The sequence below is a fragment of the Gekko japonicus genome, unplaced genomic scaffold, assembly GCF_001447785.1.
Source record: "Gekko japonicus isolate JY-2015 unplaced genomic scaffold, Gekko_japonicus_V1.1 scaffold34, whole genome shotgun sequence".
NCBI lineage: Eukaryota > Metazoa > Chordata > Lepidosauria > Squamata > Gekkonidae > Gekko > Gekko japonicus.
Genome location: NW_015173673.1, coordinates 1,370,078 through 1,389,659, shown reverse-complemented (window position 1 = coordinate 1,389,659; position 19,582 = coordinate 1,370,078). Strand labels below are relative to the sequence as shown.

The 19,582-nt window shown below is 46.9% G+C and overlaps 1 protein-coding gene across 1 annotated transcript in view; it reads right to left on the bottom strand.

Moving 5' to 3' along the window:
* Positions 1 to 282: 282 nt before the first annotated feature.
* WNT5B (wingless-type MMTV integration site family member 5B) overlaps positions 283 to 19,582 on the bottom strand; it is a 35,503-nt gene continuing 16,203 nt past the window's right edge. Inside the window, exons 3-4 of the mRNA XM_015422872.1 lie at positions 18,579 to 18,871; positions 283 to 745 (exon numbers count right to left, since the gene is read on the bottom strand). Coding sequence (XP_015278358.1) covers positions 287 to 745; positions 18,579 to 18,871 — 752 coding nt within the window. The 3' untranslated portion in view covers positions 283 to 286. The remainder of the gene's footprint in view (positions 746 to 18,578; positions 18,872 to 19,582) is intronic.

The following is a 19,582-nucleotide window of genomic DNA, read 5'->3' as shown; positions in this document are numbered from 1 at the left end:
GATGCTGTTCACCAATGACCCCCTTTTATTCTGGCTGCAATTTGTCAAGGGTGGGAGGGAACCAGCACGCAAATCCCTTTTTCTTGCTCCACAATTAAATAATAAAAAGGAGCAGCCAGCCATTCTTCAGGGAAACATCTCAGAACCGAAACAACAAAAAAAAGTGTCTCTTAAATAAGCTTCTTTAATTATTATTATCATCACCATCTATTTATTTATACAAATATATAAAATATATTTATATAGATTTATATAATATATAACTTTTAGCTCTCTGGCGGGCCTTTCATTTACAGACGTATTGGTCGACAATCTCTGTGCATTTTTTACACTTCACGTAACAGCACCAGTGGAACTTGCAGTGGCAGCGTTCCACCTGCACGCTCTTGAACTGGTCGTAGCCCCGTCCGCAGCACATCAGCTCGCAGCCGTCCATGCCCTCTGACGTCTTGTTACAGAGCCGGCCTTGGGTGCCCAGGGACCCCGTGGTCTCGTTGCGCAGGCAGTAGTCGGGACTGGAGTCCACATAAACCAGGTCCTCTGGAGTGGGTGAGTTGAAGCGGTTGTTGACCAGCTCCAGCTTGCCCTTGCGGCTGATCCTCATGGCGGCTGCGCTGTCGTACTTCTCCTTCAGCAGGTCACCCACTTTGCGGAAGTCGGCCAGTTGCAACCAGCAGGTCTTGAGGCTGCAGGAACCTGAGACGCCGTGGCACTTGCAAGCCACGTCGGCCAGCTTGTACACCGCCTGTGGATGGGAGAACAGGAAACGGAGATCAGGCAAGCATTGAATCACCCCCTAAGTCTGAACTGTTAAAATTAGGGTTGCTAACTTCCAGGGGGGCCTGGAGAGCTCCCAGAATACCAACTAATCTCTAGACAACATATATAATTTCCACTGGAGAAAATGGTCGCTTCGAAGGGAGGACTCTCTTGCATTATACCCCACCAAAGTGCCTCCTCTCCCCAAATCCCACCCTCCCCAGGCTCCACCTCCCAAAACATCTCCAGGAATTTCCCAAATGAAATTTGGCAACCCTGGTTAAAACCTTCTGCTGAACTGTTCAACCTCTGCTGTCTGGTAAATGTACTACCAAACAACATACATGCCCTGCAGGACCTAATGCACTTCCGCAGGGCCTGGAAGGCAGAGAATGTTCCGCCAGGTGTTTGGTGGAGGACAGCGACGGTTCCATCTGTCCGGCACTCCCACTCCCTGCTTTTCTCCCCTTGAGGCGATGGCACAACTGGAAGCTTCCGGCATCATCTGTTAGGATGACTGTTGCGTCTTATTGTTTTTATTATGTACTTAATATATGATTGTATTTTCAGTGTTGTACACCAGCCCTGCTTTTCACAGGGGAGGGCGGTTTAAGAATCCAGTAATGATGATGATGATATGATGAGGCACGTTGTAGCACAGAAGCTAACAGAGAAGGAGAGAGAGCTTCAAATCAGGAAGTGCCTGGTTTGAATCTGGTCTCTGCCATGGGTGGCTTTATATAGTCACAATCAAACTCCATCTCGAATATGTGGATGATAATGTTAAATGATTGTTACAAAGATTGCTAGCTGTAATGTATGTGGAGTGCTTTGAACATTTGAAAGCACTGTATAAATATTTAAGTAGTACTTCATTTTGGTCTTATCCTGGAGGCCCAGAGTAAATTACAATGCATATCCTTTTTCATCCCCACAACACTCTAATGGGGTACACGAGGCTGAAGAGACTTCCCCAATGACAACCAGCAGGCCGAAAGAATCATAGCTGATACTCAGAACCAACGTCTCTGCCTCTGCATTGCTCTGTTAAGGATTTCCAGTTTCCATCACAATGGGTTTTTTTTTTTTAAAAAAGGGGTTTTTTTTAAGCAATCCCAATTATTAATGAGGTATTTTTCTGGGGCGTCTGACTAGCTGATGGCACTGAGCAGTCAGTTTTTGGGCATCTCGCTTGTTTGATACTGTTACAATGCCTTGGGCACAGGGCTTTTTTGTAGAAAAAGCCCAGCAGGAACTCATTAGCATAATAGGCCACACCCAACAGCAGAATCTCATTAGCATATTAGGCCCTGCCCCCTGACAGCACAGCTCATTCGCACATTAAACCACACACCCATGCCTTCCCTTGGCTTGCCTGGGCAAGCCGGCCCTTGGACAGGCCGGGGAAGGCACAGGGAGGCATTTAAATGCCTCCCTGATCCTTCCAGGGGTCCCCCCTGGCCCGCCCACCTCAGAGTCGCCGGGGTGGTTGCTCTCCAGGCCTTCCCTCTGTAGCCGCGCACGCAGAGGTTTTGGCTGTAGTGGGCATGGCCAACTCTGAAGACAGCCAGAACTCCATTCCTGTGCATGCCTGCCCAAAATAGCCCTGCTTGGGCAGTATCTACCCCTACAGCAGTGCTGCTGACAGAAAAGTAAGGGGCTCTAGGACAATATTTTTCATCCCTCAGGGAATATGCCATTCTTGCCCACTTGTTTTGAGGGATTCAGACGTGTTCCCCCAGGGAACTCCTGATTAGGGCTGCCAACTCCCCCGGTACCCGCCCCGGAGGCACCGTTCCCAGACGCCGGGGAATCGGGGCCCGGGGGGAACCCCGCCCCGGCGTGCGTGTCACCGGAAGTGACGTCGCACGCTGGAGGCGGGCCCATGCCATTTGAGGGGAAAACTCTTTGTTTTCCCCTCAAATGGTGTGGCCCCGCCCAGCGTGTGACGTCACTTCCGGTGATGCTCTGGCGGCGCGTGCTTGCGCTTCGCGCGCGTGCATCCCCGACAGGCTCCCGGAGCGAATGGACGCTCCCCCGCCAGTAAGTGTTTTGAATTTGGCAACCCTACTCCTGATAAACCACACTTGCCCGGCACTTAAAGTGTGATATTGCAAGACTGATGGTCAAACTACATTTGAGGCGGGTGAGCTCTCATCCAATCTCTCACGGTCGTATTTTCAAGCTTAAAAGCAGTTCTTCTGAGGGTGGTGGGTGGGTGGAGTAAAAATTAAGGCAGTGACACTGGGGTAGTATGGTTTCTAACAATTTCCCCTGTACATTTTTTTAAAAAAATTGAAATCAAACACACCCTGAAGACTTGGGGGGGGGGAGACATATCATGCTTGTGTCTTTTTTCCTCCTGGCACAACTATTAGTAGGTTCAGAGGACAGCTTTGGAAAATGGAGTAAGGAGGAAGAGTTCCTCCCCCCACTACCATTTCCTGCCACCAAGTCAAACCTTTGAAGCTTAAAAAAGATCTCCAGGAGATGTGATTCTCGATTTCCCCATCCTTATGGCTTACTGAGTTCAGAGTCAAATCACCACGGAGTCCTGTAAAGTTGGAACGGGTGCTGGGAATTAAAGAGTATTAGGGCAGAAAGGAATGGATTGCTGAACTGTTTTCCTGCCTGAGCGCCCCTCTGAAACTGCTGCTACTAATTTGGTTTTCTCCTGGTGGGCCTCCTAGCCTGAAAGAAATCCCCTCAGGTGGAAAAACAGCTGAGGAAAAGCAGTTCTGGGGGTCCTGGCAAGAGAAAGGTTTAGCATTCCTCCCTACTCCCTCTACTGTGCTTTAAAAAGACCCCCACCCCCTCGTACTCCTGCTTTACTGGTATTCAGCACAACTGAAGTTCGGTCATGCAACATTTACGCCCAGTTTGACCCCAGAAAAAGAAATGCAGCTGAAAGAAACAAGACTTGTGCCGTATCTTTTTGCAGCTTGCATGCCACCTTGTGGTCAATTACTTATCCAAACCTATGTCTTCCCCTTTTTTTCTCCTTTTTCCAACTCTGAAAGTCTGATGATTAAAAAAAAAAAAAAAATGCCCATGGCTGCTCTACTTGGGGGCTTTGCTCTGATTTGACACCCAAACTGCAGCAGTTTGTTTTAGAGCATCCACACAGTGCCATTCCCTAATTGTATGCTTTCCAAGTTTCCCCCTGATTTGCTATGGTCTTTCCCAAACGTAGTTTGGGACAAGACTTTTTGGAAAGATTGTACTCCCAAGTGGGTTTGCGTGCCACGTGAATGGAAAAGTAAACATTTGTGAAGGTGTTGCCCACAGCAGCCATCATTTTCCTTCCTCAGACCCACTCGTGGCCACCATTTCCCCCTGCCAACAGAGAGCTTTTTGGACTTTTTTTAAAAAATGGCAATGTACATGCTGCTATAGCATCATAATGTTATAACAATCTGTCTGCTACTTCCTCTGAATATCCTGCTTTCATATAAAATTAAAACGAAGTCTCTAGCCTTTTTTCGTTGTGCTTTTCCTATTATATCCCCAACAAATGGCGCTAGCGAGGGACTTTCTTTTTGGGCAATGAAAGCTGGGAATTCAGAAAACCTAACAGATGAGAGGTTCCCAGCGTAGCACCCACCGACACCTTTCCTGGCATCTCCCAAGTGCTTTTAGAAAGTGAATGGAGCCAGGTGGGGCATTTGCCCAGCAAGGCTTCTGATTGGCCGTCGGAGATGCAGATTTTTAAAAACACTTTTTGGCAGCAGCTGCCACCGCAACAGAAGGATCTTCACTGTGTGACTGAATGCAAGCTCTGGGCAGGCAAGAAAATACTTTTATAAACAATAGTGTCATTTTAAAAGGCATCCCATCAAACAGAACTTCTGCCTAAAGCGCTGAAGGGTTACTATTAGAGTTATCGATAACCTCACTTCTTGACATTTTGTAGCTGGCTCCGCCTCCTGCAGTAGACATTTTGTGATTGGCTCCACCTATGGGTAGCAGCCATTTTGTGGTTATGCTGATTCCCCTGTGTCAGCATTCCAAGATGCCCATAAAATAAAAAATGTCGGGGTCTCCTGTAGTAGACAGATTACTGTAACAGTGATATGTCCATTTCCAATGTTTTAGAAGGTTCAAAAAAGCCATCCCAATGGCATGGGAAGCAAACAGTGGCCCGTGGGGGACTAAGACATGGAAATCGCTCTGTGGATGCTGCACTGCCACTTCAAATACCTCTGTGTTTGCAGCAGCAATAAGAGCTACACAGAGAATCAACACTGTGCAGAAGCAGTCCATACTTTTTTAAACAGTAGATCACGAAACCATTCTTTAAAAGTGGGTTTGTAATTCCAGGTAACACTTGGGGCCCAATCTAGCCTGCAGAGAGGACCTTGAGTTGGGCAGAAAGGCAGCATAGGAGTGTTATAAATATAGTGCAAGCATAAAAAAGGGAAATCCCCAAACGCTGTAAAACAGCGATGAGCACTCTGCTTTTCCCAGCCTAGGAAGCTTTCATGGGACTGCCTTAAAGAAGAGCCTGCAGACTCTGAAAGCATGGAGATTTTTAAAAACAACAGTACATCATTCTACAGTACTTCTGGATTTGTTCTCTTCTGAATTCCAACCTGAAGCTGAATCAGAGCCACCACCACACCTTAGATTTATTCCTCTCTGTACTTTGCTTAGAGGGTGTGGGTTGAGGAGGGGAAGAACTTCAGTGGAGCAAATGTTAGAGGGTCCACCTTCCAAAGTAGTCATTTTCTCCTGGTGAACTGATCTCTTTTGCTTGGAGATCAGTTATAATGAATACTCCCTCTAAGCTGTGGAGTCCTGTGAGCAAAAATTCTACTTTGTGAGCTACTGGCATTAAAGTTGTGAGTGAGCGATTTGGCTACTGCATAAATTAGTTTGCTCTGGAGCCGTCCTTCCTGAGCTAGGGCAAAAATGCGTGAGCCGGAGGCTAAAAAACTGTGAACTAGCTCACCCTAACTCAGTTTAGAGGGAACACTGGTTATAATCCCAGGAGATCTTCAGCCACCACCTGGAGGTTCCCAACCCCAGGTACAAATGCCACAGAGTCCATGTTTTAAAGCAGCCATTTTCTCCAGGTGAGTTGATCTGTCACCTGGAGATCACTTGTAATCCCAGGAGATCTCCAAGCACCACGTGGAGGTTGGCTGCCCTATGTATGATAGTAATTGTACTTTAGTTAAGGCAATTTTATTCTTCCATGCATTTTATTGCTGATTTTTAAAAGAGCTGTAGGTTTCACTTTAATGGCATGGAGGTTTATACATTGATTCGTTCTTTTACTTTTGAATGGGTTTTTTTCCCTTTTAAGTCACCTTGAGAGCTTTTTTAAAGTGCAAAAGTGGGATATTCATTTGTTAAATAAATAGGTAAATAACCACAACGTATTTGGGATTCAAAGAGAGGCTTCTGTGGGAGACTTCCTGGGGGGGCTGAGGGCACCATCTCCAGAATGGGAAACTACTGGAGGTTGGGGAGGCAAGGGACCTCAATAGGGATGTGAAGGGGCATACAGTCCACTTCATGAAGCTGCCACTTTCTCTTGGAGAGCCGATCTCCGTAGTCTGGAAATCAGGTGTAATTCCAAGAGAACTCCAGTCCCCCACCTGGAGGTTGGCAGCCCTAGTGCCAGCATATCTACTCTGTCGTTGCCTTTAATTGTTATGACAAACAACAAGCCAAGGAGAGCAAACCCTCTTGTTCTTGTCACGTAAGCGAATTAAACAATAATCGCACTCTAACCTACAGGACAGGAGCTGCAGTGGCTCAAGTGGTTAAGACGCTGAACTGCAGGCTGTGGAAGGTCAGTAGTTCAGCAGTTCGAGACTCGGGTGCCACATGATGGAGTGAGCTCCCATCTCTAGTTCCAGCGCCTGCCAACCTAGCAGTTCGAAAGCAAGAAATTGCAAGTAGATAAACAGGTACCACTTCGGTGGGAAGGTAACAGCGTTCTGTGTGCCTTGGTGTTTAGTCATGCCGGCCACATGACCACGGAAACGTCTTCGGACAGCACTGGCTCTTCGGCGTTGAAACGGAGATGAGCACTGCAACCCTAGAGTCGGACTCGACTGGCTTTCGAGCAAGGGAACCTTGACCTTTAACCCACAGGACAGCCAAGGGCGGACTGGACTGGCAGGCGAAAACAGCTCTGGAGCCCTCTCCCACCCCCCACAGAGAGGGGGAAGGAAGGAGGAAGAGGGCTCAGCCCCAGCCCTACCCTCGCCACTGATGGAGGGGCAGCCTTGCCACACCCACCTGCACTGGACAGCACAGGTGCGGCTGGTTCATGCCTGCAGCAGTTCCAACCCACTTTGCACCTGCCTGCCTTGTGCAGGGGTGGGGTGGGGGGCCTCTGGCTCCTCTGAGGTGAGGGCTGCAAGCTTCTGACAGCAGTAGTTCCCACCACCCTTACAGGGTCTGCTAGTTCTCAGTAACAGTGGCTCCCAATGTCTTCATGCCCATGCAACTTGTGTGAGGCAGGCAGGGGCCACCGGCTTCCATGTGGGGGCCACTGGCTTGTGGCAGCAGCAGCTCTCACTCCCCCCCCCTTGCAGGGGCCACTCGGTCACAGCAGGGGTGGCCCCAGCCCACTTCACGCAGGGCTGTCTCAGGGTCAGGATTTTCCCTCGTAGCCTTAACAGCCAACCCACCTCTGATGATAATGCCTTTCTGTTTTAGGCTGACAAACATATAACATTTCAGACATTAAAATGTTAGAAGAAGGAAGAAGAAGAGATTGGGTTTATACCCTACCCTTCAATCAGAGTCTCAGAGCAGCTTACAATCTCCTTTCCCTTCCCCTCCCCACAACAGACACCCTGTGAGGTACGTAGGGCTGAGGGAGCTCTGACAGAACTGCTCTTTTGAGAACTGCTCTGGGAGAACTTGTGACTCACCCAAGGTCACACCAGCAGCTGTATGTGGAGGAGCGGGGAATCAGACCTGGTTCTCCCAGATTAGAGTCTGTGCTCCTAACCAGTACGCCAAACTGGCTCTCAAAGAACAAGAGGAAACAGGTATGGTGACACAGAGGAGGAGGAAATGCCTCTTATAGGATTATGGACTAATTTGGGCCTTAGTGTTCAAAACAAACAGAAAAAAGGTCTGGGGATGCAAAGGTCACTCGATTGCCCCATGTCTTAAATGCATTTTTTCTTTTATACTGAGGGCCAGCATATCACTAACCTACTTCTCCAGTTAGGGCATAGCCAGAGACTTCCAAGTATTTCAGAATGATCCACAAAGGAAGCAGTCCTCACCACCAGGTCTGATAGGAGGTAAGTCCCATGTTATTAAATGAGGCTTGCTCCTAGGAAAGTGTCCATAGGATTGCACTGTTAGCAACCAAAACTGTTCTATGTAGGGTTGCTAAGTCCCTTTAAACTCACCGGCGGGGGAGGCTCCGCCGACTCCGGGAGCTGGCTCCGAATGCGTGCGCGCAAAGCGCGCGCACGCCACCAGCACGTCGACAGAAGTTACGTGCGACGTCACTCACGTTGGGGCCGTGGCCCAGATCGTCGGGGGGAAAACCATATGGTTCCCCCCCCCGACGATCTGGGCCACGCCCCCATCGTGAGCAATGTGGTGACGCAGCTTTGGGGAGCAGAGTTCCCACCGGGGCCCGATTTTGCCGCGGCGGAAATCGGGCCTCCAAAGTGGGGGTTTCCCCGCCCCCCGCCCCCACTTGGCAGCCCTAGTTCTATGACTCCTAAGCAAAAGGTGCTTTAAAAGACCACCCAAAGTGCAGATGCCTCCTAGAACCAAATAATTAAATGAGGATTGCAGTTGACGGGTTAGGCTGAAATTTATTCAAGTTTCCACATAATGTCAAAACTATATAACTTCAGGGTACCGCAAAATCATGTGCATAAGATTAGCATAACTTTTCCCTTCCAGTGCTAGCAGTTATGATGTATGCTCAAACTGGTTATCATTAAAAACTGGATGTCGATGTACACTGAATAAGCCTCTTTGCTGGATGAGTTTCAATCTCAAGTCCAGTGTGGCTGTGTTTATGGATCTTAAAGACGTTTAAAGCTGGAACTTGAGAAGTCGAGGAGGATTTGAGTCTGCATTCAACTTACAACGTATCCTATCAAGTTGCTGAACTAGATGTCACAGCAGCAGATTAATCTCTTTTAGGATCTCTGCCAATTACACGTAAAATGGGCCAGAGGACTGATTTTGAGAGCAAAAGGGGTCTAACAGTGAAGGGTGCTAAATCCTTCCCCTTTCTACCAGCATAGCCCCATCTCCCTGCAGTATATTCTCCAAGATGATTTTTCCTTCCAAGTCCCAGTACTGCAAATGGGTCCGGCTAGAGAACAGATTTGCAAAGGAGGGGAAGGTTTAGCTCTCCCACATAATTTCCCCTTGTGTTCAATGTTGGACGGACTCCCCCCCCCACCTCCCCCGCTTTATAAGTGATAGGGCAGGCCCACGTTTAAAGCGGTCTTCCACCTAGCCTGAACCTAGATCTTAGAGCAGGGTGCTCTATATCTATAACAATGACATTTGACAGATCAAGACAGAGTGTGGAGAGCTGATATGTCTGAGACACCAATAGCTTCCAAGCCAAATGTGGCTGCTAAGCCACATTTGATATGCATATATTTCTGTTCTTCTCTTGGAGGAAGACTGATTGTGGTTTGTAGCTTGAAATCATTACATCGAATTAGGCAGGACATCAAGAGGGGTGTTTTTCCCCCCAGCCAGCTTTTAAGAAAAACAATTATCCCACTTATTTTGACCCCTTTTGCCATATCGTTAAGGGGGTCAAAGTTTAAATTGGTGTTGTTGGTCTCAGTCATTCCTGTCATCCTCATAAGGAAGGCTATAAGTTAGGGCTGTCAACTAGTTAAAGTTGATTAATTTACAGGTTTTAGTTGATCAACATATTGATTAAATTTGCATGAATTTTCAAGTGAGAAAAACAATAGCTCTAAAGCACACTTTGCTTTTTAGGATGTATACATGCCTTCATCTTAGAAGAGCCACACACCCCTTCTCTCAGGCACAGGAAAGAATGCCTCTTCAAAGATGACCCTTGCTGTCTTTATATAAGTACTTAAACTATAGTTTTAAAAAATCTGCTTTACGATTACTCAGGGAGAGGACAGCTTCTTAGTCACACAGAATGCTGTTTGAATGATTAATTGACTAATCACAGTCCTGATGACCTTGGGTAAGCCATAGTTCTGGCCCAGCTGTTCTTGAAAAAGGGCAGTTTCTGTCAAGAGCTCTCTCAGCCCCACCTATCTCACAGGGTGTCTGTTGTGGGGAGGGGAAGGGAAAAGGAGTTTGTAAGCCGCTCTGAGACTCCCTTGGGTAGTGAAGGGTGGGGTATAAATCCAATCTCTTCTTCTTCTGATTTAAATACTAGGAGTTTTCAATTGCTCTGAGTCAAACACTGCCCATTCCACGATGGGAATAATTGTGCCATCTCCAGGTAGAAACAGCCTATAGTTTTCCTTTTGGCTTCCAATAGCGGACCCCAGCACCTTTCTTTTTGAACTTAAGTACCATATTTATTTTGTATAGACTTCTGGGCTATAATGATATTGTAGTATTACTAACTTTTTTTTCTTCCTGGATATCTCTAACTGGACCATATGCTCAAACTGTTTGATTTGAAAGCAACAGACACAGGCTCCTGGGATCCAAGATCATTGCAGACGGTGACTGCAGCCATGAAATTAAAAGACTTGGGAGAAAAGCAATGGCAAACCTTGACATCATAATAAAAAGTAGAGACATCACCCTGCCAACAAATGTCCGTATGGTCAAAGTAATGGTATTCCCAGTAGTACTGTATGGCTGCGAGAGCTGGATTATAAAGAGAGCCGAGCGCCGAAGAACAGATTATTTTGAATTATGGTGCTGGAGAAAAGTCTTGAGAGTCCCTTGGACTGCAAGGAGATCAAATCAGTCAATCTTAAAAGAAATCAACCCTGACTGTTCCCTGGAAGGCCAGATACTGAAGCTGAAGCTCAAATACCTTGGCCACCAAATGAGAAGGGAGCACTCACTGGAGAAGACCCTGATGCTGGGAAAGATTGAAGGTCAAAGAAGACGGGGACGGCAAGGGATGAGATGGTTAGACAGTGTCATAGATGCAACGAACATGAAATTGAGCAAACTTCAGAGGACGGCGGAAAACAGGAGGGCCTGGCGAGATCTTGTCCATGGGGTTGCGAAGAGTCGGACGCGACTGTGCGACTGAACAACAACAACAAACATCGGCTTATTTCTGTAATGTTATTGCAATTGCCCAATGTTTTCACATAGCATGTTGCTCCTTCCATAATTTTTAAAAAATGATGCTGTAACTCAATCCTCCCTCTGTCACTGGTATCATTACTTCTGAGTTCATCCTGTTGAATCTGAGGAAGTGATATTGAAAACATCTGTCCAAAAAAGACAAGGGAAGCTAAGATGAAGCTCTGCCCCCCTAGCACAGCTAACTGCTTGTTGCGAATTCCAGAGGCAAATTTGATAATAGGCAAACTAATCTGCATAATCGTAAACTCCCTATTTAAATATGGGGGAAAATATGAATGGGACTGATTTCTTAGCAATATGTTCAGATGTACAACCTTTTACTCATAAGGCTGCCAACTCCAGGCTGGGAAATTCCTGGAGATGTGGAGGTTGAGTCTCAGGGGCGTGGCTTGGGGAGGGGAGGGACTTCAGCAAGGTAAAATGCCATACAGCCCACCCTCCAAAGCAGCCATTTCCTCCAGGAGAGTTGGTCTCTGTTGCCTGGAAATGATCAGCTGTAATGCCAGGAGATCTCCAGGTAGGGCTGCCAAGTGGGGGCGGGTGGCGGGTAAATCCCTGCTTTGGAGGCTCGATTTCCGCCGCCGCGGAATCGGGCCCCGGGGGAAACTCCGCCCCCCCCCGAAGCGCAGTGTGGCTGCGTCACCAGAAGTGACGCAACCACGTCGATCATGTTGGGGGCGTGGCCCCAATCGTTGGAGGGGAAACTCTATGGTTTTCCCTCCGATGATCGGGGCCACGCCCTCAATGTGACCGATGGCGTGCGTCAGTTCTGGTGATGTGCTGGCGGTGCGCGTGCGCACGATGAGGGACGGCTCCCGGAGCACGCCGAGGCTCCCCCGCCAGTGAGTAAAATTCACTTGGCAACCCTATCTCCAGGCCCCACCTGGAGCTTGGCAACACTATCTAAAAGGGATAGCCATGCATTAACATCCAAAGTCTTCCTGGCTGAGATGGGATCAATCAGGCGTTTGGGGAGCGGGCAGCTGACTGAGCTATGCGTGAGACGAAGATGAAAAGAATCAAGAGGAAGCCGAGACTACTAGGCAAAAAAAGTAGACCTTCTATAGTCAGCCTGTAAGCATTTAGTCATGGGATTGTTTAAAATATCCCTTCTTCATGCCTCTCCACCTCAAATTCCTTTCCTGACTCTTCCCTCATAAGAAGTAAAATGTGGTTAATTAGCCAGGCCTCCTCTCAGCCTTGCTTAGGATGGGATGGAGAGACTGCTGATTGAGGCCTGCGACATGTTGGGATTGCTAAATAATGTGGGAATGCTACCAAAAGCCATAGAGCCAGGGAGACTGATAAGGAAAAGGGTGGTGGGAAAAGGGGGGAAATGGAGACCAATTGGAGAAGGAGACAGATGGAAGGAAAGGACATGCTGAGATAACAGTCAAAGACAAACAAACAGGGGCAATAAAGTTAAAAGTCAGGGTTCCGAGAAACATTCTAGAGTGAAGGGGAGCAGTGATGGGGTCAGGACCAATGTTCCCTCTAAGCTGTGGAGTCTTGTGAGCAAAAATTCTACTTTGTGAGCTGCTGGCATTAAAGTGGTGAGCAAGTACTTTGGCCACTGTATAAATCTGTTTGCTCTGGAGCCCTCCTTCCTGAGCGAAGACAAAAATGTGTGAGCTGGAGGCTAAAAAACTGTGAGCTGGCTCACACTAACTCAGCTTAGAGGGAACACTGGTCAGGACCATGCCTAACACTGAAGCAAACATCATTCTGTTCCCATCCCCTATGGCTTTTCCTGAGAACCAAAGTCAAACAGAATTCTCTGTCCGTCGCTTTAGCTGCAGAGACATGGAGACAGGGGGGAAAGGGGGTCTCTTTCATGCAAACACTTCTTAGGAATCCAATATGCCAGTTGTAGCAAATCCTGGTCCCCTGAAAAAAAGAAGAAGAAGAAGAAGAAGAAGAGGAGGAGGAGGAGGAGGAGGAGGAGATTGGATTTATACCCCGCCCTTCACTACCCAAGGGAGTCTCAGAGCGGCTTACAAACTCCTTTCCCTTCCCCTCCCCACAACAGGCACCCTGTGAGGTGGGTGGGGCTGAGAGAACTCTGACACAAACTGCTCTTTCGGGAACAACTGTGCCAGAGCTTGTGACTGACCCAAGGTCACATCAGCAGGTGCAAGTGGAGGAGTGGGGAATCAAACCCAGTTCTCCCAGATTAGAGACTGAGGTGGCAAATTCTCTCATGCGGGCAGGAAAGAAGAATTTGAATTTCCATCTCATGTTGGGTCTGGGATGAGTAGAATTTCTGCCACTTCCTTTAATGGTTATCTCTCAGTGGCAACTGGCAGGTACAAACCGTATAATTTATAACATCCCCTCTGACCCTCCCAAGCCCTTCCCTTCTCATCTCTTCCCCACTTATGTTGATAGGCTACCTAGGTTTGTATTAAAAACACCAATGACATCAACCTTTAGCACTTTATAAAGACCTAATGACCATTCCAGTTTACTGATGATGGAAATAATTGCACACGAAGGAAGAAATTACAACGGAGGCTGAATTCTTTTATGTTCGTTCTGGCAGCAATAACATTACCGAGGCTCAGACGTTTCATACTTTTCTGCCTAATAATGTGAGGCCAGTTTTCCATCTCTTCCCAAAGTGTGACTATCTCAAAAAGATACTGTAAGGAACCAAGGCAAACCACGTCACCACTCACAATATTTCTGCTGCATTACTAAGGTTTTTAAAAAGTTAATATATGCTTCATACATTATGAAATATACTGCATTTTTAATAAAAGTTAAGCCTGGAGAAAAACGTCCTGCCCCTTTAATAGAGACTTAACATGCACAAAAGGAGAGCCTAAGGCTTTCATGGCATGGAGTTAAATAACATCACCTGGTAAATAACTTCTCTGGATAGCCCGATCCTGTCAAATCTTGGAGGCTAAGCAGGGTCAGCCCTGTCTAGTATTTGAATGGGAGACCTCCAAGGAATACCAGGGTTGTGATGCGGAGGCAGGCACTGGCAAACCATCTCTGACTGTCTCTTGCCTTGAAAACCCTACGGGGATGCCAAAAGTCAGCTATGACTTGATGGCATGTGTGCACACAGACATTCCCCCTCCCCCCAGGTCAGTTGTTAACCCTACTGCCATTATCAAGAGTCAGGAAGGAAGGGCTTTTTGAAATAGATTAATTCACTGTGAAACACCCCACCCAGTGTCAGCAGCACCAAGTCCTATCCCTATAAAAGAGGACTGGTAGCCATACTGCAGGAGATGTTGCACGGCTGGAGAAGACTGCCATTAAAAAAAAACTGCAGAAGATACGCAGTTAGGGATGCCAGGTCCCCCAGCGGGGGCGAGGTTCCCCTGGTTACAGGCGCTCCTCTCCACGGCCAGACAAACAGGAAAAAAGTCGGAAATAAATGTGATGTGCTTATGTCACCTGGAAGTGACACAGGCATGTTGGTGATGGGGGGAGGGACGCTCTGGTTTTTGGGTAATACTCTGTGGTAGAAGCTAATTCTACCATAGAGGTATAGCTCACAAACCAGAGTGTCCCCCCCGACGTGCCTATGTCACTTCTGGGTGATACAAGCATGTCGCATTTATTTCCAGCTTCTTGTCTTCCCGCTCCTGGTAAATTCACCTCCATCCCCCGCTGCATTCCAGAGTAGAGTTGCTAACTCTGCATTGGAAAATTCCTGGAAATTTGGGGGGTGAGTGGGTGCCCAGGGAGGACGGGGTTTGGGGAGCAGCTTCAGTGGGATGGAATGCCGTAGAGTCCACCCTCCAAAGCAGCCATTTCCTCCAGGCGAACTGATCTCTGTAATCTGGAGAACAGTCGTAATTCCAGGCGATCTCCAGTTCCTACCTGGAGGTTGGCAGCCCTACCCCAGAGCTGCAGGGAGTGGGTATGCATAGTAATCAAAGAAAAGTTCAGAGTGAAAAGTTCAGGAGATTGTGGGTGGGCACTGCAACAGAGGAGAAAAACAGCCTTCTCTGTTGGTGTTTTTGTAAAGAGCTCCACAAGTAAGTAAATAAATAAGTGCTCCAATGTTTGAATGGAACAGCAAGGAAAACATTTATCCTCTAAAGCTTAGGGAGGAAATGACATTTTCTAAAATTATACATGTCTCTTTAAAGGCACAGGTATGAGGAGGGTTGCCAGGTCCTTCCTCGTCACTGGTGGGGAACTTTGGGGGGCATTCTTGGAGAGAGTGGGGACGTCCCCAACATGATGACGTCACACAGAAGTGACATCATCACATTGGGGACCGGAGCCCTGCACGCCTGAACTCCAAGCAGCAAATTCGCTGCTGGAGTTCAGCACCCCCCCCCCCCGCAAACCTAAACAGCATGATAAAAAGTAGAGACATCACCCTGCCAACAAAAGTCCGCATGGTCAAAGCAATGGTATTCCCAGTAGTTATGTATGGCTGCGAGAGTTGGACTATAAGGAAGTCCGAGTGCTGAAGAATTGATTCTCTTGAACTATGGTGCTGGAGAAGACTCTTGAGAGTCCCTTGGACTGCAAGAAGATCAAATCAGTCAATCCTAAAAGAAATCAACCCTGACTGTTCCCTGGAAGGCCAGATGATGAAACTGAAGCTCAAATACTTTGGCCACCAAATGAGAAGGGAGCACTCACTGGAGAAGGCCCTGATGCTGGGAAAGACTGAAGGTCAAAGAAGACGGGGACAGCAAAGGATGAGATGGTTAGACAGAGTCATAGATGCAACGAACATGAAATTGAGCAAACTTCAGAGGACGGCAGAAGATAGGAAGGCCTGGCGAGATCTGGTCCATGGGCGACTGAACAATAACAGCACACACATTTCCCAAACACATACTTGCCAGGTTACAGCAGCTGTAGGGAGGGGTGGTGTCATTTGCAAGGCAGAACTGGCAGGGAAAGCCACCACCCACCTATCTGCAGCTTTTTCTAGCTGGTCTTATTTCTGGTCTGTGAGCCACACATTATCATATAAGTCCAGGCTGACTTTGCCGAGTTGCTGCCGAGCAGGGTAGGAAGCCCTAGGCTAGGTGGACCAATGGTCTGTTCTCAGAGTAAGGCAGTTCTGTATTTTTACATGACCTGAATAGCCCAGGCTAGCCCTATACCCTCAAATCTTGGAACCTAAGCAGGGCTAGTGCTTGGAAGGGCGACCTCCAAGGAATACCAGGGTTGTGACGCAGAGACGGGCAATGGGTCACTACCTCTGAAACATTTCTTACCTTAAAAACAAGTCTAGCTTGCCACCTAGCAGTGCATAACACTAAACAAGCTAGAACTCGTGGCAGGAAATCTTAGGATTTCCTGGCTATTCTACACACAATGCCATATGATAATTAATTAATGACATGACATTTTGAGCAACCACAAATCACACAGCACTTTCTGCTGTAATTAATGTGCTAGCTGGGAGAAGCAGGAGCTCTGAGAATTTTTAAAAACTAAAATGCAGATTAAACACTAAATGTTCCCTTGGGAAAAGATGTCTAGAACGCACACAGCATCTGAGTCCTAGATGTGTTATTAGTGCATGAAAAAAAAATGTGCAAAATAACCTATGAATATTTTCTTCATATTCTCTTGCCATTAGTCTCATCTCAAAGCAAAAAAATAAAGCCCATTTAGCAAAAATGAGCAATGAGCACGTGCATTCATCTAAACGCACCTCATTCGCTAGAAGGTGTTAAGTGTCTTAAATGCAGATAGATCAAGATGGGTAGCTGTGTTAGTCTGTCTGTAGCAGTAGAAAAAGCAAGAGCAGCACCTTAAAGACAAACAAAATATGTAGCAGGATATGAGCTTTCATGAGTCACTGCTCACTTCTTCAGATATAGCTAGAATGGGAGTCCATCTGTCCTATTTGTTGGAAAGTGGAAGGATTTCAGATGCCGAATGACATTAGCAGGCAAATGACAATAGCAGGCATGATTGGATTTAGATGAGAAATTTGGAGGGGTAACAGGGATAGAGAAATCAGCATTGGTAATGAGACAAGAAACCTAGGTCTGATTCAGTCCAGGTGGATCCACTGTCTTGAGCTTCGTTATCAATTGCAATTGAGAGACTGCTGAATTGCAATTGATAATGAAGCTCAAAACAATGTATCCACCTGGACTGAATCAAGACCTAGGTTTCCTGTCTCATTACCAATGCTGATTTCTCCACGCCTATTACCCCTTTGCATATCTCACCTAAATCCAATCACACCTGCTATTGTCATTCACCTGCTATTGTCATTTGCTGGCTAATGTCATTCCGCGTCTGAAATCTCTCCACTTTCCAACAAATAGGGCAGGTGGACTCCAATTCTAGCTGTATCTGAATAAGTAAGCAGTGACTCATGAAAGCTCATACCCTGACACATATTTTGTTAGTCTTTAAGGTGGTACTGGACTCTTGCTCCTTTCTACTGTCTTAAATGTATTCATTTATTAACTGTGGCATATCAGACAAAAATTCTGCGGGTGACTACCATCTCCATGACAAGAAAACACTTTGCTCGTTGAATATCTGCATACCATACAAATACTAAAGGCACAGATATTCTTGTCCCCAAAAAACAAGCATGGGAGAGCAACCTATAAGCATAATACATCCCCATATGAGATTTCCAGGGATATCCTGGCATGATTGATGGGAATGATCCTTTGGTAACAAGAAAAGGTTTAATATACACCATCTGGACAAATGCTGGTATGTTTTAATCCCACTGAAATAAATCAGATTTGGGTGCTTACATTGTGTGCTTCCAGGTGGGGCCTGGACATCTCCCAGAATTACAAATTATCTCTAGACTACAGAGACCAGTTCTCCAGGAGAAAATGGCAGTTTATCAGAAGAAGTGAGCAGTGACTCACGAAAGCTCATAATCTGCCACATATTTTATTAGTCTTTGGGTGAGCTCAGACGGGCAGCTAATCCCGCCATTATGCCATCTTGAATTTTATCCCAATCTTTTTAATCCATCGTAGCACGACCAGACATCCCCCTGGTGAATCGCCTTACCGTGCACTGCCTCCATTGTGGATTGTCTAGATGGCGTCCACTGAAGGACGCATGCGCAGTGGGTTCTTTTTTTAAAAAACTTTTTTGCGCATGCGCATAGGCGTCACAGTGCGTCCTTGTTGAAGGTTTTTTAAAAAAACTTTTTGTGCATGCGCATAGACGTGACAGCACGTCCATGGAAGAGGGACATTTCCCAGATGTTTGTGTCTGGACATTACCTTTAGATTCGTCTGATCAGACTCTTTAAGGCGCTAGTGGACTCTTGCTCTTTTCTATGGTGTTGTGTTTAGGAGAAATGGAAGTCCTAGAGTGACATCACATCCCTGCTGAGCTCCTTCGCCTTCCCAAAGTTTAACACCCCCCCCCCGAGGATCCATCCCCAAATTTCCAGGAATTCCCCAACTCAGAGTTGGCAACCCTATCTATTAATATAATTTAGGTTCAAATAAATTATTGTGCCTAACTGGCTTCTTTCTTGACGCAGCACAGCTGTTACTATTGAAACGTGTCTCTTCCGAAAGGAAAGGGACAGGAGGGATTACCAGCGATCTTACCCTGCGTCCCGCCTCGTTGTTCTGTAGGTTCATCAGCGTGCGGGCCTGCTCCTCCGATCCTTTGGCATAGTTCCTCTCCCTCTCCCTCGCGTCCACAAACTCCTTGGCAAATCGGTAGCCATATTCCACATTGTCCCCACAGCCACCCCATAGCCAGTCTCTAGGCAAGTCCTTCGGTCGGGCTGTCCGGCTGCAGCCACAGGTGGAGAGTTCCCCTTCGCGGCAGGCCCGGCTGATAGCGTTCACCACCCCTGCAGCACTGACGGCGTAGGTGAATGCGGTCTCTCGGCTACCTGGAATGGAGAATGGGGAGCTCTTGTCAGATGACAAATCTCAGCTGATGCTGATGCTGAAATTCTAGGCACCCGTGTTGAAGCACGAGCTGCTGTAGTTCTTTGCATATACATTTAAACACCGTACCCATTGTCAAGGTATTCAGTATTGGAACGTCCTCAGGTTTCAGTTCTTCTGAATCCCTTCGTGCAAGTAGCCATGCACTGTGAAACACACTCCTCGAGCAGAGAGGCACCCACTGCTACACAAGCTAACAATGCAAGCACTATAGCACTAGTCTTCTTTAAAGAGAACTCCATACTACTATACTACTGCTTCTTCCTCACTTTAGCCCCTTTTTAAGGATGGATTCAGATGAGTACTTATAATGACGAATTTCACAGTCGTTTTATTCTATGTCATGCTTTATTGTGCATGTCTTGTCCACATGCATCTTCACATAATACCTAGCATAGACAATACGCCACCACAAAGCACAGTTGAGGGTTCTTTGTGCATGCATGCAATCTGTACCCAGCATCACATAAAAAACACATGCAGACATATACCCGTTTGTGGTATGAAAAACACAAGTAAAGAAAAATAAACAGATTTGTCCAGATATCTATTGGTGCAATTTCAAAAGACACAGACTACTTTTCTGTTTTTGTACAACTCAAAAGACACAGACTACTTTTCCATTTTTGCCACAACAAATGGACTCAGTCAAG